The 19,578-nt window shown below is 39.3% G+C and overlaps 3 protein-coding genes across 3 annotated transcripts; 1 reads left to right on the top strand and 2 right to left on the bottom strand.

Annotated features, from left to right (window-relative positions):
- Positions 1-1,211: 1,211 nt before the first annotated feature.
- tspan3a (tetraspanin 3a) lies at positions 1,212-7,160 on the top strand. Its single transcript, XM_035664616.1, has 7 exons — positions 1,212-1,402; positions 2,368-2,559; positions 2,881-2,955; positions 3,163-3,264; positions 4,161-4,313; positions 4,421-4,504; positions 6,300-7,160. The coding sequence occupies exons 1-7, from the start codon at positions 1,325-1,327 to the stop codon at positions 6,390-6,392; spliced, it is 777 nt and encodes a 258-aa protein (XP_035520509.1). The 5' UTR covers positions 1,212-1,324; the 3' UTR covers positions 6,393-7,160.
- On the bottom strand, positions 6,533-15,286 carry pstpip1a (proline-serine-threonine phosphatase interacting protein 1a). The gene is made up of 15 exons (XM_035664613.1): positions 15,153-15,286; positions 13,390-13,490; positions 13,227-13,301; positions 13,060-13,094; positions 12,863-12,969; positions 12,656-12,718; positions 12,107-12,211; positions 10,784-10,829; positions 10,463-10,542; positions 9,894-9,992; positions 9,707-9,803; positions 9,448-9,535; positions 9,262-9,338; positions 8,420-8,517; positions 6,533-8,307 (listed from the first exon to the last, which is right to left on the bottom strand). Exons 1-15 carry the CDS (start codon positions 15,180-15,182, stop codon positions 8,176-8,178), a joined length of 1,233 nt encoding a protein of 410 aa, XP_035520506.1. The 5' UTR covers positions 15,183-15,286; the 3' UTR covers positions 6,533-8,175.
- rcn2 (reticulocalbin 2) lies at positions 14,778-17,978 on the bottom strand. Its single transcript, XM_035664614.1, has 8 exons — positions 17,913-17,978; positions 17,302-17,442; positions 17,106-17,208; positions 16,821-17,017; positions 16,612-16,725; positions 16,395-16,488; positions 16,153-16,292; positions 14,778-16,057 (listed from the first exon to the last, which is right to left on the bottom strand). The coding sequence occupies exons 2-8, from the start codon at positions 17,440-17,442 to the stop codon at positions 15,914-15,916; spliced, it is 933 nt and encodes a 310-aa protein (XP_035520507.1). The 5' UTR covers positions 17,913-17,978; the 3' UTR covers positions 14,778-15,913.
- Between the last annotated feature and the right edge of the window lie 1,600 nt (positions 17,979-19,578).

The following is a 19,578-nucleotide window of genomic DNA, read 5'->3' as shown; positions in this document are numbered from 1 at the left end:
GTGACCACTGACTACCTTATCTCTGGATTTCTATTGTGAAACCAGTATACCTCTTGTATGTTTGAGGTCATGTAATCTAACCAGTGATCCCAGTGGTAATGATACTCAGACATGTTTTATGTATAAGCAGGGGCATAGTGGGGGGAATACCTAAGTAAACTCTGTTTATCAACCTCTTTGAAATTTTTAGTTTAAATGTATCTATCAATTAGGGGAAACTATAGTTTACCCACTGTATTTACCACTACACCACTATGTGTAAGCAAGAAGTTGGTAGTTGGTAATAGTAGTAGTAATTGGTTGTGGATCTGAGGAAGGCCAAAGCTCCACTGACTCCTGTTTCCATCCAGGAGGTCAGTGTGGACACTGTAGAGGACTACAGAGTACACACTGACCTCTACAGGAAGGGCCAAAGCCATCTTTATTTTCTGAGGAGGCTGAGGTCCTTCAACATCTGCCGGACAATGCTGAGGGTGTTTTATGAGTCTGTGGTTGCCAGTGCTAACCTGTTTGCTGTTGTGTGCTGAGGCAGCAGGTGGAGGGTAGCGGACGCTAACAGACTCAATAAACTGTGGCCAGCTAACTTTACAACTTCTCCCGAGTCATTAGTCACTAAACTTGTGCTTGAAATGTTCTCTGGTTAATGTGCAATAATTTGATTACGGCGCAATACTCAGGTCAATGTGCAATACACTGGCCTATTCCGTCATACTTTTGTAATAATGCAACCATACTCATTTCATATATATATATTCATATATAAATATATTATAAGGTACATACTTAGGCTTATTATATTTCTATTTTTTACTTATATGTATATACCTTTATATGCACTTTTTATTCCTATATATATTGCTTTAGATATTGTAATATATTTTTTTATTTCTATTGTTTAACATTGTGTGAGCACATTGAGCAACTGTAACAAACATATTCCCTCAAGGGGATCAATAAAGAATTTCTGATTCTGATTGAAAGTGAAATTATTATTTCCCACCACTAGATGTCAGCAAAACACTTCAAATGCAATTTCGATTGACTTTAACACACGTTTATTTTTAATAGCTGACAGACAGAATATATCACAAACAAAGGCTAATATAGTTATAAAATATAGTTATATATATTTAGCATATCCTCTAAACTCCGGGGTGGTTGAGTAAATACTTTCTTGTTGTTGCTCTGGTTGCGTGGTGGCGGCGCTGCGGCGCAACCAGACGATGCACACACAGTGACAGAGATGGAGAGTGAGTGGTGGATCTGTCCGGGACATGTCTGAGTAGAAACCCACGCATTACATTTCAACACGTTACAGCATTAAATGCCCGGGTTGAAGATGGGACAGTGCGGCATCACGTCGTCAAAGACGGTCCTGGTCTTTCTGAACCTGATATTTTGGGTAAGTTTGGAGGTTTCTGATAGTTTTAAACGTGCGTCACAGCGGCTAGCTTAGCGGCGTCGTCCCAGTCAGCAGCTCTGCTAGCTGCAGCAGCCGACCTTTGTTTAAAACCAGGGAGGGATTAGTTTGACAAGTCAGTAGTAAACACTTTGTTATATGTTGTTATTGTTTAATGGTTTCCCCGCTAACAACACACAGTGTTAAGGGAAGCACGCCGTTGTGGTTTTAGTTAAACCATGGCAGTGTTGCTTAACGTTACTGAAGTCAAACTATCAGTGTTTTGACCCTCAATGCGGGGAGTAGTGACCTTAATCCACCCAGAGATTATGACTCAGCTGGATGTGTCAATAATGGCATAAAAACTAACCTAGTTTGAAATGTCCCTCTTGTTTTTGGTATGAAGCCCTCGGGTCATTCTTTATAAGCAGCAGGTCTCATCACAGGTGTTAAATAAACTGTGGTACTTGCTTAAAAGGACAAGTAAAAAAGAAGATACCACCAGCAAACTGTGCCTCAAGTGTAAGATGCATTTATTTTCGTGTGTTGTTGTTATTTACACTGCATTAATTCGTATGCAGCATTTGGATGTTGCAGCAGTTTGATGAGTACATGCTCTCGGGTAGTTAAACCTCCAGAAATCATGCGAGTATGTTGTATGTAGTAAATCTGCAACTCAGCCTTTTAGTGCAGTTTAAAGTAGCGTGACATGGAAATATTCAAGCAAAGAACAAGAGATCTTCACCACTGGGGAGAAGTGATGATGTGTTTTGTGCTGCTGCATGTTAGATGCTGAATAATAACCATCCAGAAACCAACCACAGTGCACTCTTTATTGTCACGTATAGATAGATAGATGGTGCAGCTGAACCCAGACACGTTTAAAAGTTAAAAAAAGACGTGTGAAATGTCTTGCAACAGGCTATGTCAAATGTTCATGATGTGTTACCATTTGATTGCACCCACAGGCTGCTGCTGGTGTCCTGTGCTACGTTGGCGCGTACGTCTTCATCACATACGATGACTACGATCACTTCTTTGAAGACGTGTACACTCTCATCCCAGCAGTGACCATTATTGCAGTTGGAGCCCTCCTTTTCCTTATTGGGCTCATTGGATGCTGCGCTACCGTGAGAGAGAGCTACTGTGGACTCACAACGGTCAGTTAACAGCTGGATAGATGAGGGTACTAATGCCTTTGAGTAGTAAACGATTCTTCAGAAATGAACTTTCACAAACAATTAGAAAAGTACAAACATTTCAGAAGGTATGAACAAAAGATTTTAAATAATGGACTCCATATACTGTATTTATACACCCAAAAAGCTTATTATTCAAACTTTTTCTCCCAAGGGGAAGTATTCTGTCTAATCTGAACATGTCAAAGTGTCAAACAGTCCGCTTTTCATTTAAGTTCGTGTCAGTTTTCCAATGCGTTGCGTGTTGTCTGTGCATCCTGAGTCTTGTAATTCAATCCGCAGTTTGTCGTCATTCTCCTGCTGGTTTTCTTGACGGAATTGGCGGTGGTGGTTCTCGGATACATTTACAGAGCAAAGGTGAGGAAGTCAAATACGAGTCGGTACATGTTTGTTTTTCTTGGCCTTGTTTGAGGCTTAACTTGATCACACCCATCCGGAAGAGCAGGAACAATCGTTCAGCCGTAGCCTACTCTAATCTGCTTGTGCTTGCAATCACGTTGGCTTGAAGCATTCACAGAAATGTGTCATCAAATGCTTAGTCTCACCTTTCTTAACCATTTACAGGTTGAAGATGAAGTTAATAGTTCCATCAAGAAGGTGTATGATGAGTACAATGGTACCAACAGCAATGCCCAGAGTCGGGCCATCGACTATGTTCAGAGACAGGTGAGGACAGTAATCTTGAGTAGTCATTATGTTTCTGGGTTGTCCATCCATCTCATTCTTGTAAATGTGATATCTCAGGAACGCCTCAAGGGAATTCTTCAAACTTGCCTTGAAATTTAAGAACTGATGACCATATTTTACAACTGGTCGAACAATGAATTGGTGACATGTTTTACTCAAAGGTCGCTGTGAGCTCAGAATGACGTCAACAAACACGTTTTTGGGTCGTAACTCAAGAATAGATAGTAAAGAGTGGTAATTATGACAATATTTCACACACATGTGCATGCATTTATATTCCTAAAGGTCAACTAGACTGAGACATCATAATGTCCTGGAATAAACACTTTTTTGGCCATTATTCAGCATCCTAACTCAGGAACCAAAGTTTGGGACCATATTTCACAGTTGGTCGGACAATGATTTGGTGACACTTCAAAGGTCATTGTGACCTCAAAATAAGTTTTTGGCCAGAATTATAATAAAGAATGAAGTGGGTGATTTCAGATTTCACACCCATATTGACTAAGACCACACAATGAGTAAACAATAGCTAGCACAGTACGGTCATTCATCTTTCCATCTCTTACATTCTGCCTTTCACTTACTGCCTCATTCATAGTGTCATTAGAGTCAAATGACTGCAAGCGAAGTGTTTGAGTGCACTTCGCTAATGAGATCATGTGTGTGGGTTTCACCTACAGCTCATAAAAAACTGAGCTGTAATATTAGTAGAAGACGTGTAATACTCTTTATAGCTTTTATATAATTCCTTCAAAGTCTTCACCACATACACTATATGAGTCTACACAGACATGCATGTAGACTGCGACTTGACTGATTGGTGCTGGCATACAACCGCAGGCCAGTTATTTTGATTGTTTTAATTTTCACAGCTTCAGTGCTGTGGGATCCACAATTACTCAGACTGGCAGAATACACACTGGTATGAAGAATCTAAAAATAACAGCGTACCCATCAGCTGTTGTAAAACTACAGTTGCAACCTGCACCGGGTCCCTCACACATCCCGAGGATCTCTACCAAGAAGTAAAGGAATCTTTAAACTTGTCAAGTGTTCATACCAAATACTACACATTTTTAAACAGCAATTACTTATAACTTGATTTGTTTGAACATATTCTGTGTGTGTGTAGGGTTGTGAAGCTCTGGTTGTGAAGAAGTTGAAGGAGATCATGATGTATGTCATCTGGACTGCACTGACATTTGCTGCCATCCAAGTATGTAACTTTCTTTAAGATTTTTAAAGATTTTTACTATTTATTTTTTGGCCCCCTTTCAAGTCATACCACTTTAAGTATCTGAGTCATAAAAAATTAAATATGTGTCTGACCAAATACTGCAGGTCCTGGTGCAAAACTATTGAGTGAAGTTGATAAGCTGAAATTATTGATATGATAAGAATATAAGTTGAACAGGCACTCCTGAAACTGCTGTGAGACGATCAGCTAGAGAGAAAACATATCACTCTGTAAACACTCACAGAATTAATTTGAATTTCCGACATCTGATACAAGCGTCAGCAAAGTTCGTCACTCTAGCCGGTGAAAGCGACCTGTGCCAGCTAAAAAAAAGAAGAAGCTGCAAGCTGAATGTTTTGTAAACTTCTGTTTGCTAATAAGAAAGGAGCGATAACAGTTTTGTTAGGTGTCAGAATAGTGCGACCAAATACATTTCCACATCTACACAGTCTAAATTTCACTCCCATACAGCGCACTGCACTGCAGTACATGTACGCATGTTGATTGGCTTCATTTTAGGTGCTACTGATCCATTAAAATATGTGTCCGGATCTGCCCCAGTAGTTGTGGCTTTATCGTAACATATTTATATTTTGACTCATATTAAGGCTATGGTACAAAACAAATCGTCACATGAAGTGAGTGAATCTTACATTTGTATCTTTCCACTCTACGTGTATGTTTGTACCAATTTAAAGCTCACTAATTAACCCTAGTTGCCAGGCAACCTCATGGTGACGACAAGATTACAGAAAGTCACTACAGCCAGTCGAGAAATAGTCTGCCATGTAACGCCCCGTAAAACCAGAACTTGACGTCTTTACACTTTGGTGTTTGTATGACCACCCAGCAATTATTTTGGACACGCACACTTAAAATGGTGGTACAATGGCTCAGCTTTGGTTACTTGATAGGCACTGAATTAGCATTGCATCACCTGTTGCAGAGTAACCGGATATCTTTGAACCAAAGAGAGCTGACCGCTCAGACACATGACCCATGAATAGCGCTCGGTTGCATTTCAGCTGCTTTGTTTGGATCGTTCTGGTCTCCTTGTAATCCATGTTAATAAGAACAGTGTTCACAACAATAAATGGATCATGACAAGAAAAAATTGAGCAATGTGGTTTTGTCACTTGCTCAATTTGTATCTTTCCGCTTTACATATATGGTTGTACTATTTTAAAGCTCACTAATTTACCGTAGTTTCTAGGCAACCTGATGGTGATGTCAGGAACGCAGAAAGTCACCACATCCAGTCAAGAAATAGACTGCCATGTAACGCCTGTAACACCAGAACTTGTTTTGTTTAAACTTTGTTTTTTGTATGGATTAAACAATCAAGATATAATGTGTTAAATGTTAAGCTAGAAGTACTGCTAGATAGATTTTTTTTATCTGTGGACAGAACTGTTTCCCCCTGTCTCCAGTCTTTGTGCTAAGCTAAGACGTTTTTATTTTTTTTTATTGGCGTTAGATACATATTCACTATACAGACCGGAGAGTGGCATTGATCTTCTCATTTAAGTCTCAGCGAGAAGGCAAATGAGTGTATTTCCCAAAATGCTTCTATACACCTTTAATTATTTTGGTCTGTTTGTTTTCTGTCTCACTATTGGTTTTATAGTAGTAGCAATAAGTCCAAACAAAGCAGCACAAGTTACACAACTACAGTGGAATTCCATACTGCAAGGCCAAATGTCTGACTGGTTGTAACTATGAACAACATTTAAGAAGTAAAAACACTAATATGGTGTCTGTCTCTTTCCTCTAGATGCTGGGGATGTTGTGTGCATGTGTCGTGCTGTGCCGCAGAGGCAGAGATCCTGCCTACGAGCTTCTCATTACAGGGGGCACATGTGCATAAAGAAGAATACATTTCTCACCACAACACACATTCTAAGAATTTACCCTGTGTCGTTGGTGAGAGCATGAAAACAATCTATTACCACACTAACCTTAAAACACTAACCACACTAAAGTTATATATTTTACCAGTTTTTTTTTCCCCCCAAAAAAGCTATTGACCAAATTCTGTAATGGTCATTGTAAATGAGATGTAGAAAGTATTCTGTTGCTGTGAGGTTAAGGGTAACCAAACTCAAACGTTGTTAGTCATGTATGGAATAAAACGTGGACAGGGTCATCTCCTCATGTTAGTTTGCACTATGTGTATTGCTTTCGATATTTTATATTTAAATCTGTCTTGTACTTGAATGAAAGACTGTATAATATTACCCTGTACCTCCAGTACTACTACTACTATTACTACCGCTACTACTATTCTACTTGTACTACTACTATTCCAGCTTAATTTTGGTTAAAACCTCACTTTTCACCAGCAGTATTCTGTCAAGAAATAGAGGACACCACAGCCCTAACTATGTAAGTTAACTGGCTTTTGCTTGTCTGATCTTTCCTTTAAGAATGAAACCTTGTGATCCCCTCCGGTATGTGGGATTTTTTTTTCACGTAGTAATGCATTCTTAACTCTAGATAGATTTGTCCTATAGCTGTTTGGTTTGTTTGTGTGTCAACAGTCTACTGGTGGTAGTTTTAGAATTTTATTTGCTGATATGTAGCAATGGCGAGAATCAAGATTGTAAATTAAATGTGGGAAAAGTTTGAAATTAAATGAGTGCGTATTCTGATTTTATTGTTTTAATTTCTCTCATATGTTTACAAAGAGATGAAATTGCTGCACCTAGTTGTGCCCGCTTCTGGAACATCTTATGACCACGAAACAAGTATTTTGGCCTTTCTCACACACTAAAAATGGTGGCACAATGACTCAACTTTGGTTACTTGATAGACAGTGAATTAGCATTGCATCACCTGTTGCCAACCGCTCAGACACGTGACCCAAGTGTAGCGCTCGGTTGCATTTCAGCTACTTTGTTTGTTCTGGTCTTCTTGTAATCTACATTAATAAGAATAGCCTTCACAACAATTAATAGATCAAAACAGGAAAAAATAGAGCAATGTGGTTTTGTCACATCCTAAATAGTTTGTAAAAGCATATGTAAAGAAAACAAACTGAGCATTTATTTTTGATAAATAATTATTCTTAGCACAAAACAATAACTACACATAGAAATTATATACACGCCTACAACAGAAACACATTCTGGCCAACATTTAGGGCTATACAAGAATAACACAGCATATGAAAAAGGTTAGTGCAGCAGTGACCTTGTGCAACAGATCACTAATTCTCCCTGCTGTCATTGGTATGAGGAAGACTCAACACACCAGCTGTAAGGGCAAAGAATATCTGCCATAGCAGTACAACATTCACCATTAAACACTGTCTCATGCTACTGCGTGTGGAAGCCCATATCTGTGGGATTATTATGTGATATTCTAATTATAATGGCATCAGTTTTTATAGAAATCCATGTGAAAAGCCCTTAACTCATTTAGGGTTACATATGGGGTGACTTCTCTGTCAGTGTCTTTTATGATTCTACCAAAGGGGGGGCCAAAGTTGTACATATATTCAAATCCTACTCGTACGGGTTTTAATGATACATGTAACATGAACAACAGGATTCAAACTGTTAGGTAAATTTAAATGACAAGGCCTTTACAAAATGTTAAATGAGCAAATGTAGTAGTCATACAGTCTTACATTCGGCAGTCTGGTGAACTCATTCTTTGGCAAGGTAAGTTCCTGGAACCAGCCCAGTGAGGCCATTTCTTTGCACCGTCCACCAGCCATCCTCACCTTGATCGATGACAACTACGACATCCCCAAAACATACAGAGAGCTCATCCTCTCCCTAAGAACAGGGACAGAAATGATCACTCAATAGATATCCCTTAAAATCAACAAGAATTAGAACATTAGAATGTGTCTCGTGGCGGTTAGAAATCTGTGGCAAGAAAACTGACCTGTGCCTCATAGTCATACACAGCCTTATACTGGTCAGTACTCAGCTGGGACCCCTGAAATCCAGGAATGGAAGCATATACTCCGTCTGATGTTTGTGCTGAGGAGTTTGAAAGGATTGCAGACATAATTAGCACCAGTTCAGTTACTGTGTGAAGCCTCTTATAATTTGCAATTTTGCAAACTTCCCAAAATCAGATCATTGGCAAATGAATGATGTGATGTTAGTGCTGGTGTAAAGCAGCGATTCCCAACCCTTTTTTTCACAGTGCTATCAGGTGACCTCAAGTGCCCCTTCATTGACACAACCTGTCATGTTTCAAATGTGCTCATTGAACTGATTTTAACCTGGATATTATTTGAGACTTGCGGACAAGAGGCTTGGGCTTGTGACAGTGCAGGATGTACATGTTCATGACATCCTAGGCTGAACTGTAACATTAGCTAGCTCACCTAGCACCACTGAGACAACTAACGTTCAGCTACTATCTCCAAAACTCGGCAACTCACACCAAAAGAATCCAAATGGATAAACAGCTCTACAGAAAGGAAAAATATGTGTTTTGGATTTTGTGGTGAACTGTCCCTTTAAATGTTCTGCCAGTACAAGTAATAGTAGTATGAATGCAAACACGCTGAAAAAAAGATCACATTTTGTGTGAAAAGAATGTACTTGAGTACAAGTACTAGCAGGGAATCACTGGTGGAAAGAATACTAACACCAGTATGTAACTCATAGTTGCTCAGATCTTGTGTTGCAAGGATCAACTGTCTCTCAGTCACAGTCATATCTTGCATCATTTTGGAAACTGCATTTATTATTTAAATGACTTTGGTACTGTACCAGGAGGTTGTGCAACTGGTTCATTGATGCTGAGTTTGGAGCCACTGGAACAGTTCACCTGCAGAAGATTTGAAAACCTACAAATTGGGGGAAGTAAAAAAAAACACAAAACATTAGTGAATTACCCACTAATCACTAACATCATCATGCATTTAGTAACAGTGCTTCCCATTCTGTAATTCAAACCTTTTCATGACTCCTCCTACAAATCCAGCACTGCCGTTACTCTCAGCGGTAGTATCCCTCTCATAGTAATTTTGGTATTCAATTGGAGCTGTGGAAGGACCAGTGAAATTCAGTAAATAGAAAATAAAATGCTCCAGGGCTTCACAATGCATCACCTGTTTCCAAAGGTGCCACGCATTTTAGCAGCAGCTGAGAGATTATATTAAAATTTAGAACATATTCAAATCAAAACCAGGAAGGCTGCAGGGCAGGTGCCTACCTGGGGGGGTAGAGCCAGTTCTTTTCATCTGCACAAAGCAGTTGTTGTCTGCGATGATGTCACAATTTTCCAGTGTTTTCCTCACATCCTCGTAACACTGAAAGACCAGTTTATCCAAATTGAGTTTTAAATACGCAGTACAGTGTATGGTGTGTAATGAGAGTTTTTCACATTCAGCTGCACACACCTCGTCGTCTTTCACACTCTGCATTGATAAATGGTTACAGTGGACCCACAAAGCATTCCTTAGTACGCTGATGCGGTCTTCTTCCTGTTGCTGAAACATCTGTAAAACAGTGTGATTGGAGAAAGACTAAATAGTCAGAGATGACACTGACACACAGTACAGTGCTTTTTAAGCTTCATAGTTTTCAAATATGTATTTATGTATTTTACACTGAAACTCCACATTCAGCATTTAACTGTCTTTCCTCTTTTTGTTTTTATCTCTGGTTCCTGGTTTATTGTGTGTGTGTGTGTGTGTGTGTGAGTGTGAATAGGGATGAATAGTAGTTGAATGGCTGCTTTAGTTTTGTTGATGTTATCACACTTGGTTACCCGGAAGCATTTTTGTAGATTAGTGACTCACTTTATAATCTGCTAATAGGAAGTATTTCACATCCTCATTGACTAAACAGGCCCTGGGTATTGCCATTCTTTGCCAAAGTCTGTACATTTTAAAATGCATCATGCCACAGTGTGCATTGTTAACTTGATAAATACAGGAAGAGGAAAAACACAGCTTCTATACTTTACCTCACATGTGGTGACGTGTGTTGATTCCCATTCCTGGCGAGTCTTGTCAAGCTGTTCAGTGTTTGACATGTACTGCTTCTCTAAAGACAAGTAAAAGAATCAGATTAGATTAGATCTTCTGTAACACAGATTTAAACTGTGACGTCGTGTACTTTGCTATCACAGTTATAACAGCAGACACTCTATTATCTAAACATATTCCTGCAGTTCTAAATAAAAGGGAAGTAAAATGTGACCACCATCTTCAGAAAATGTGTCTGGTAAACCATAGTGGCTTCCTTCTTGAACTAACTTTCTTCCCTGCTCCCGTTATTTCCTTACCAGCCTCTTCTGCAGCTTCTCTGCACTGTTTAGATTTGTTGTTCATCTGAAAAAGAAAAGAGAAAACACAATTACACATTGCCTGTATATCTGTAAATCTGTACTTCTCTCAATAAAATGAAATAGTTTATTGTGTAGGTTTCTTGACAGTCTTTGTAAGTTTCATTTGAAATCAGAACAGCTTATAAATGACTAACTTTACTAATGAAGTCAAGGCCAAAGAGAATTGAATTTCCCACTCTGACAGCATTTGTGAAGTAACTGTGGAATAGCTGTTGTTTGAGAAACTATCCATCTGGTTGCCAGCAACCGAAATTCAATATACCTACATTTGATATAGCATTGTTTATGAGATGCTCACTAGACTCTCAGATGCCAGTGACAGATATGATAGACAAACAAAACCAGCAGCACAAACTGTTTTACAGTGTCTATAATATAGTTAATACCTTTTCTTATTTCCCCCAGCCAAAACAAAGCATGAAGAAGCTGCCTTTGTTTTCTAAGCTGCTTAAATGTGTAATAACTGCCAGAAGAACTAAGACTTGCAACAATGCTGACTACTTCCCAGTCCAAGCTAAAGACCTACGTACCTGTTTACCATCACTTTTAATTCATCTTTTTGATTTAATTAATTAGTCTGATTTTATTGGTTTTATCCTATGCGCTTTTGCTTGTATGTGATTTTTATCATTTGTTTCTTGTTTAGTTTGTGCTTAACGTTTAGTTAGTTATGTGGTTAACTTGGGTTGCCTTATTTCTCTTGTCTTAAACATAAGAACTATGTTGGTTAGATATTAGGGGCCAGGCCTTTGTGTGAAAAATTATTATTTACTTGTTGTTATTTCAGTCGAATGTTTGACCTCCACTGTGCAGAATGACGTATGGGCTGATTTTGACAGCAGAAGGCAATTTATTTGCTGAAGGAGAAACGTTTCTCTGTGCTCAATCTCAGTTCACACAGGAAGCCCTTTCACGGGTCAATATGCAACTTGCACAAGTATGATGTTGAAACTTGCCACCTGCAGTGCAGGTACACTGAGAGTGAAGTTAATAGAGTAATAGATTCTGTAATTATTTGAGGAGGGAGAAGGAGTAGCAAATATCGGACACAAATTATTACTAACATGTCTAGAGGGGATCTTTAAGGATTCTCTGCTCCTAAAAGGACATTAAAGTAGTTACAATAAACTGCATGAACAATCAGAAACTGGAAAGCACCACTCATCCTTCAGGTCAAAGTCAAGCCTATACTAGCTTTTCATCACTGAATTGAAATAACTGGACCTATTATGAGTCATACATACCACAGTACAGATTTACCTTCTCGATCTGTTTGGGAGTAGCTGTGGGTGTGTTAGCCATCTTCTCTGCGCTTTGTTCTGCCTCATCCGCCTCCCTGCAGCGCTGCTCATAGGATCTTTTAGACTGGGACGGAAACAGAACAGAGAACATATGAAACTATTAGCACCCAGATCAACAGTTCGCTTTATGAACCCTCAACAGGAAAGAGAGGGGGGTCATGTTCAGTCAAGAGAGAGGTGCCATGCAAGTGCAGGAAAAACAAAGTGCATCAAGACTTCACTTCCTTCTTCTGAGCAGCAATGCCTCTATCACACAAACGAGCATTTACTTATTTTCTTGCAAATTCATCTTCCTCTTCCAATCTTAAATATACAGTGCCATGCCTCTCAGCTAAAGCCTTCTGAATGAGGCCTAGCTGCACTTCACATACAGGCAGGATGTAGCTGCACTAAAACTGCTACTGAGATGATTCATTCTGTTTAACAGTCCCACAATGATGTAAAGACAAATATAAATATACTCGCTGACACTGAAATGGAGAGGTCTAGACCTGAGAATTGACCTTACGTCTATTGTTTTCTTGTAGAGGGAGACTTTTGTCTTGTGGACCTTATCCATGATGACGTCAAACTGGGAAGCAAAAGATAACATAATGTTAGTGTAAAAAATCTTCTTCATCATCATCATCATCAAAAACCCCAGTAAGAGAAGCAGCTCTTTTTAGACTTCCTCTGTGTGCAAATGAGGGGGGGAGGGGGGGACATTCACAGGTACCTTTTTCCGCTGTTCTTTCTGTCGCTCTCTGAACTGCTCCATTCTCTTCACCTCCTCCTTTAGGAAACCAGCAAGCTGAATGTGCATGTTTCCTACATTTTCGATTTCTGAAAAACACCAAAGCACACAACTAACAAACTCTTAATCTGACTCATGTATTCAGTACTAAATAATGTGTGATAAATGTGTGTGCTTACGTGTTTTCATTTCATCAAAAGATGTTCTCAAAGTGCTGTGAAAAGAATGAACACAGGGAATTCTTAACAAATGGTTTTCTGCATGTCCAGTACTGCAGAATAAATGTATTAATTGAAAAAGAAATACTCGTGAGTAACTCAGTGCTGAAATGCACTCACACGCATACCAGATCTCATATAAACCACCAGCCTTGCGGGCGATTGTGACCAGTTCCTTGCCATATTTCTCCTCTGCTGATGCCCTACATGGACAAAACCACAATAGAGCTGAACCACATTGTAAAGACGGTGTTTTATTCATGCATGTGCGTTTTACAAGAAATTGCCCACCTCATTTTCAAGAGCTCCTCCATCTCTTTGCACGTCCGTCGACCATCATTAAGTCTCTGACTGATATTCTCGTACCCAATATTACTGATGAAGTCATCTCCCTGGAACCATGAATCATAAACCATAGTACTTATACTCAGGAATTTCAGCCTCACAAATGATTTTACATTTTGAATCAAAATCTTTTATTTTTTACCTTTAATTATCCAGATTAGTCAATTAGGAACCAATTCTCATTTACAATGACGACCTGGCCAAGAGGCAGCAGCAATACATCTAAAATGTCTTATGAATATTGGAAAGAACATGTTACTCTTTCTTTATGATTGAAAAGGCCCAAATGATCACCTTTAAGCATCAGCTGAATATTTAAATGATACCCGACAGTAAGTTTTACTTGTGGTTTTTTTTTCCACGTGGAGGCATCTAGAATGGAAATTGTTACATACTGCTGCTTGGGTCTGAATGAACCAAAAACCCCTCTGGGTGTAAAAGTACTCCTACTTTGACTAATATGGACAAAACTAAAACTACCACTGTGCTCTGATGTTAATTTCTATTATTACTGAGACAGGATGAAAATAAAGATGAAAAGGGAAGCACACAACTTCATATTGCAAACTGAAGCTATAGTTCAGCTAGCCAGTTCTTGATGCTTTGCTTGAGCATATGGTCGAAGAAAAACAAACAAAAGTACCCATGTGTGAAAAAACAGATCTGAACAGGCAGTCACTACATTGAAGACAGGTATGGAAGATTACATTAGCATCATCAACAGGAAACCCTAAATAATAAAACAGAGCACAGTGTTACTTCTATAACAGGGGTCACATCGCCAGTCCCCGGGTCATTTCCGTCCCGAAACCCCCCCCTCCCTCCCTCTGGCACGCAACATACTGCCAAAAATATAATCCAGCACACATTATCATTATTATTATTAAAAGAAATTTAAAATACCTCTTCATATACATTTAAAATAAAAAAACAATTCTATTTTTTTTTTTTTAGGATTTTGTCTGCACAAAATAATGGCAAAGGTCAAGTCCAGAAATGAAGAAGAGAGCAGGTTGCAGACCTTCATTTGTTTGTTTGGCTGCAAACAGCAAAAGATGGTATAAAATTGGGATTTCTGTTTTGCATTTTTTGTCAAGCATGATGTTAGTAATGTAAATATTTTGGACTTTATTGTAGTACTTGAACAATGACGTACCCTCCTATCAGTAGCCCTAAGCCAATTTGAGTTGGAGACCCCTGCTTTATGAGGTTGCTGTAGTGACATTTTTCCCTACACTACACTACCAAGAAAGACCTATTTAGTTTGTGTGACACGTCTGGCTGTAGATTTAAAAAAGAGGGTACACAACCCAAAACTGCATAAAAAATAACAGTTCATGTATATAATAGTTTAATCAAAGCAACAATTCAGTAGCCATTGAGTGAGCCTCAACACGAGAAAAAGAAAGAAAGCAAAGATGAGAAGTCTAAAGAAAGCACAAACACTTTAGGCAACTGTAGCCAAAGATAAGCTACAGATAACTAAATACATTACTTGTGTATGCTACAATAGATAATGTGCACACAAAAAGAAAAACTAGATACAACAGAAGTGGAAAGTTAAACGAAAGATATTATCTCAAAACTCCAGTGAACATACTGAATACAATGCTGACTTCACACCTCAGTAAAAACTGACAATGTGTCAATTAACTCATAAACATAAACATGTAACAAATGTAGAGATAAGTTGTACCACGCTCACTCACCCAAAAGGCATCTTTAAATTGTAATGTCATCTTGTCCCCGTTGGAGAATCCACTCAACTTAAAGTCACTTTATAAAGCTTGGCAGAGTAACACACGGTTTCTGGTTGCAAGTAAAATGGATCATGACACATTCAGGAAACCAGCAACACTCACTCACTTACTCATTTGATTTAAATGAGGAAGAGCTGCAACATGTCAGCCGTTACCACTACCAGACGGATACTTATGTAAGCACAGTTTTGGCATGTGAAAGGACAAGTAATGGCAATACACAGTTGCAATTCAACTATCCTGTTCTATAAATGTAACAAAAACAAAGTCAAATTTCTCCAAGCGTGGTTAAAATCATATTTTGAGTTGAACCTCCCTTGTTCTTCAGGACTATATGCACATAGGGAGGGGGGGAAATAACAGGAATGCAATATTACAGTTACTTACAATATTATGTTATCTAATATAATATCTATATATATATATATGTTTAGATTTTCAGTCAGAAAAGTGGTGAAACAACACTGGTCATTTGAGAGAGTGGTTGAGTCTGTAATACTTGTGTTGCAATATATGTTTTCCTGTATTTCATCTATGCCACTTACTGTTGCAAATTGATTGTATACAGATTAGCTCAACCATCTCCAGCCATTGACGTGAATCCCATGACTGATGTGAAAGTACAACAAAGGAAATAAAACCTTCATTGCACCTTCATGAAAACAAATGATAAAACTCTCTAATAATAAACATACATTATAATTATACAGCTATAATTCATCATGTGATACGTGTAGCTGTCTGCCATAGTCAGTCACTTCACTGTTCATGAATGTTTCTTGGTTTTTCAAAACTTCAGCCTCTGAGATCTGCCCATCTTCGTCCTGGTCCATTTCCTTGAGAAGGTGAAGAGCCTGTTGATGATAAAACCAAGGAGAAGAACTCTGTATTCTTGATTTTTTTGCATTCATTGTACCAACAAAATCTGGGTTGAACAGTCGAGTCACACCTCTTCTCTTGCTGAACCGTAGCTATTAGGTGCAACCCAGCGGAGCTGCTCCTCCCGATTCAGCTTGCCATCCTTATCTTGATCATAGAGGTCTTTAAACCGCACAGTTTCTTCAATCTCCCACTGTGAAGGGAATTCCTCTGATGGCAAAACAAAATATAGGGTAATATGAGTGAGCACAGCAGAGATAACTAACAACAAATAGATCATTCTTTGTTTTAAAATAATCTCTGTGGTCTTACCCTCACCACGAACATCTCCAATGAATTCACTTAGACTGATGAAGCCATCTTTATCTGTGTCATATTCACCCAGCACATCTTCAATGGCAAAATCCTATTGGTAAAAGAAGGTAAACCAGTCACCTTTCGCATGAAACACAAGGGGAATGCTTATAATGGGTGGAAGGATGCATTATCATATCAGATTTTGCAGGAGTAGGAGCTAAACTCATCTTACAGCCATGTGATCCACTTCAGACGGGTGGGTAAAGGCAAGAAACTCCGGCACATTGAGCCCAGATGTGCTGTCCACATCAGCAAAATCAAAGCGCCTCTTCTCCTTCAGATGGAGCTAATGGGGGATATGAGCCTATATGTTAAGGTATTACAGATTAACTAGGCTGTGGTATAATGTGCTGATTAACAAAGCAATGCAGGCACACCTACATGTCTGAGAGACTCTTGCTCTGGATCCTCCAGAACAGCTGTATCATCAAAACTAACGAGCTGGTCATGAGCGACCGCGTTGTATTCCTCCCACGTTACAACACCGTCTTCATCAGTGTCAAACTGAGGGAACCGTTCCTTCGCATCATCCAGAGCATACTGTCTGTAGACGTGCTGAATCCACAGTGTGATCTCCTCTGTGGATGAAACACAGCAGACCTGTGAGAGTATGACCTTCCACCACCTTTGTTTATTTATTTTACAAAAGTAACAACGTGCATTTACCTGCACTCAGCAGATTGTCAGCATTTGTATCAATCTTCTTTACAATGTCCATGATCTTTTTCCTCTGTTCTGCTGGGCTGAGTTTCTTTATCTCCTCGGTGTCCTACGAGTGCATAACATAAGAAGTGAGCAGGTGATGGACGAAGAGTAGGAACAGGGATGGAGAGTGTATGAAAATGTGAAGATATTTAGAAACCTCATCCCCGAGCAGGACGTTCATGTCATGTTCAGGGTTGTGCTGCTGGCCAATGTAATGATCTTCATGAAGATGCTTATAGGAGCTTTGTCCAACTCCAAACTGAAGCACTAACAACACCAACAGAGCAGAGGATCCCATCTGTTGAGTAACACAAGTAATACAACTTTTACTATTCAAACTTTTGAAAACACTACAGAGTGCTGGTAGCTTCCAGACTGCAACACTGCGACCTTGTGGTCAGCTGGTGGAAGTGCAAACTAACTAAACTTTATATGTGAGCCTCGATTTGCATGATGATGTAAACAAATCTACCAGCAACAACTGCGTCTGAGATGAGGAAAGAGGGGGGCGAAAGGGAAAGAGCTGGTAGACCTATATGCTCGTTAGTGTCTGGTTTTAATTAATGGCTGCTATAATGTGTGCTTAAATGTTGTTTGAGAGGGAGTGAGACTGAGACAGTTGGACATACAGAGACGGGAGTCAAGGACAAAGCCAACAGCGTTATCCAAAACAAACAGACGCAGTTAAGCTAAAGGAGACAACGCAAACAAGCCAACAGTACAGTGACAGAGCTGCGAGGTAATGCAAATAGGAGATGTTGTTATTACCGTGGAAAGTTTCTCCGAGCGAGGGTTTACGTTTTTGACGTCGTTACCCCTAGGATATATGTACTTCCGGTCACAGATTTCAAAATAAACGAATAACTCTAACCAATGCATCTAAACTCAGGCGTGTCCTGCAACTTGTATGTGTGACACATGATAGCCCCAAAATAATTTATTTTGTCACCTAAAAGTGATATTTGCAGGCTACTTGCTACTAACGGTCACTGTCACTTTCACAAGTTTATATTTCCAGTCTGTAGATTATATTTTATCAGCTTCGGGTGTTGGATCACTAGATTTTCACTCTTTTCTTGCAGGACAAAAAAAAGTCAATTTGCGACCAACTTGTTGTCTCATACACCCTGTCGAACATGACATTTTCTGTGTACATTTTGGAAACTCTTGAGATAAGGCATGGCAAGTCAATAAAACACAATTAATATTCTGACGAAGTTTCAGTGTGCTTAGAGACACTTTAACCTAAAAAATTAAAGGCAATGTCGAAGTGAAGAAAAGAATAGCGAAGATTTAAAAGAGAACACACACACACATACACACGTTTATATGTATAAGTCAACAATATATTTTGGGGCTGAACTAAACCATTTAGTGATATACATGCAATTAGATCAGCCTAGTATGTTACAAGCTATATACAGCTGCTAAACGGAGCACAACAAAGCTATACAGAAATTTAACTAACACAAGCCATGTACTAGTATACAGTATATATAAGATTAGACTTAGACATAGCGATATAAAGAACAAATGGACAACCACATACACAGTCTGTTTAAGTACTAGTGTAAAGGGAGGCCTTCCTGATTTTAAGGGGTGTAAAGAACAGTATAAAGACAGTATAAAAACAGTAAGAGTATGAAAAAATAATATAATATAATATAATATAAACACTGTACAAGGGAGAAAAAACAGTAAAAACCCACACCAACAGCATAAACACAGAATTTACTAGCAGGCAGTTGCACATGGGCAAAATATACTTGGCACAGTGAATATTGTTCATTGATTTTGCACATTGTATTGACAAAATTATTATTATTGATTATGATGCCGGGGGGGGGGGGCAAGTGCTGGTTTGGGTAATCAGTCTGCAGACAGCAGGGAAGGAAGGACCTACCATATCTCTCCTTTCAACATTTGGGGTTGAATTTGCAGTTCTGTCAATCTGAAGGAGCTGCCCTCAGTGCAGTTATGGGTGTCCTGCCATGGGTGTGGCGGAGACATTGTGCCATCAGGCTTGGATGATTTATCAGCTATTCATCCTTCCTCTCTCCCACCACCTGCACTGGAGTTCGGCAAGGGGCACCCAGGCCTTCTTTGATCGTTGTTTCAGGAATCTTTTCTTCCTGTCGGCTGCCGAGATGCTGGCTGCTCAGCAGACCACTCCAAAGGGGACACATGGCTTGATTGCCACAACAGGTTGTTCAAAGAGGCTCCTCAGGAAGCGTTCCCTGCACTCCAAAGGCCCTGGAGTTTCCGGGGAGCAGATAGAGTTCTGCGGTCTCGGCCTTTTTTATAAACGTTGCCGCGCCCAGGGTGTTCATGGGTCCAAATTTTTTTTTTTTTCCCCCAAGGGGTTATTTTTTAATCTGTTCAGCGTGAAATCCAGGTACTTATAAGAGTCCACTCTTTCTCTATTGTCCATACC

This window comes from Morone saxatilis, unplaced genomic scaffold (genome assembly GCF_004916995.1).
Source record: "Morone saxatilis isolate NCDOM2014 unplaced genomic scaffold, NCSU_SB_2.0 Contig2, whole genome shotgun sequence".
Lineage (NCBI taxonomy): Eukaryota > Metazoa > Chordata > Actinopteri > Moronidae > Morone > Morone saxatilis.
This window is presented reverse-complemented; position numbering and strand designations above follow the sequence as displayed.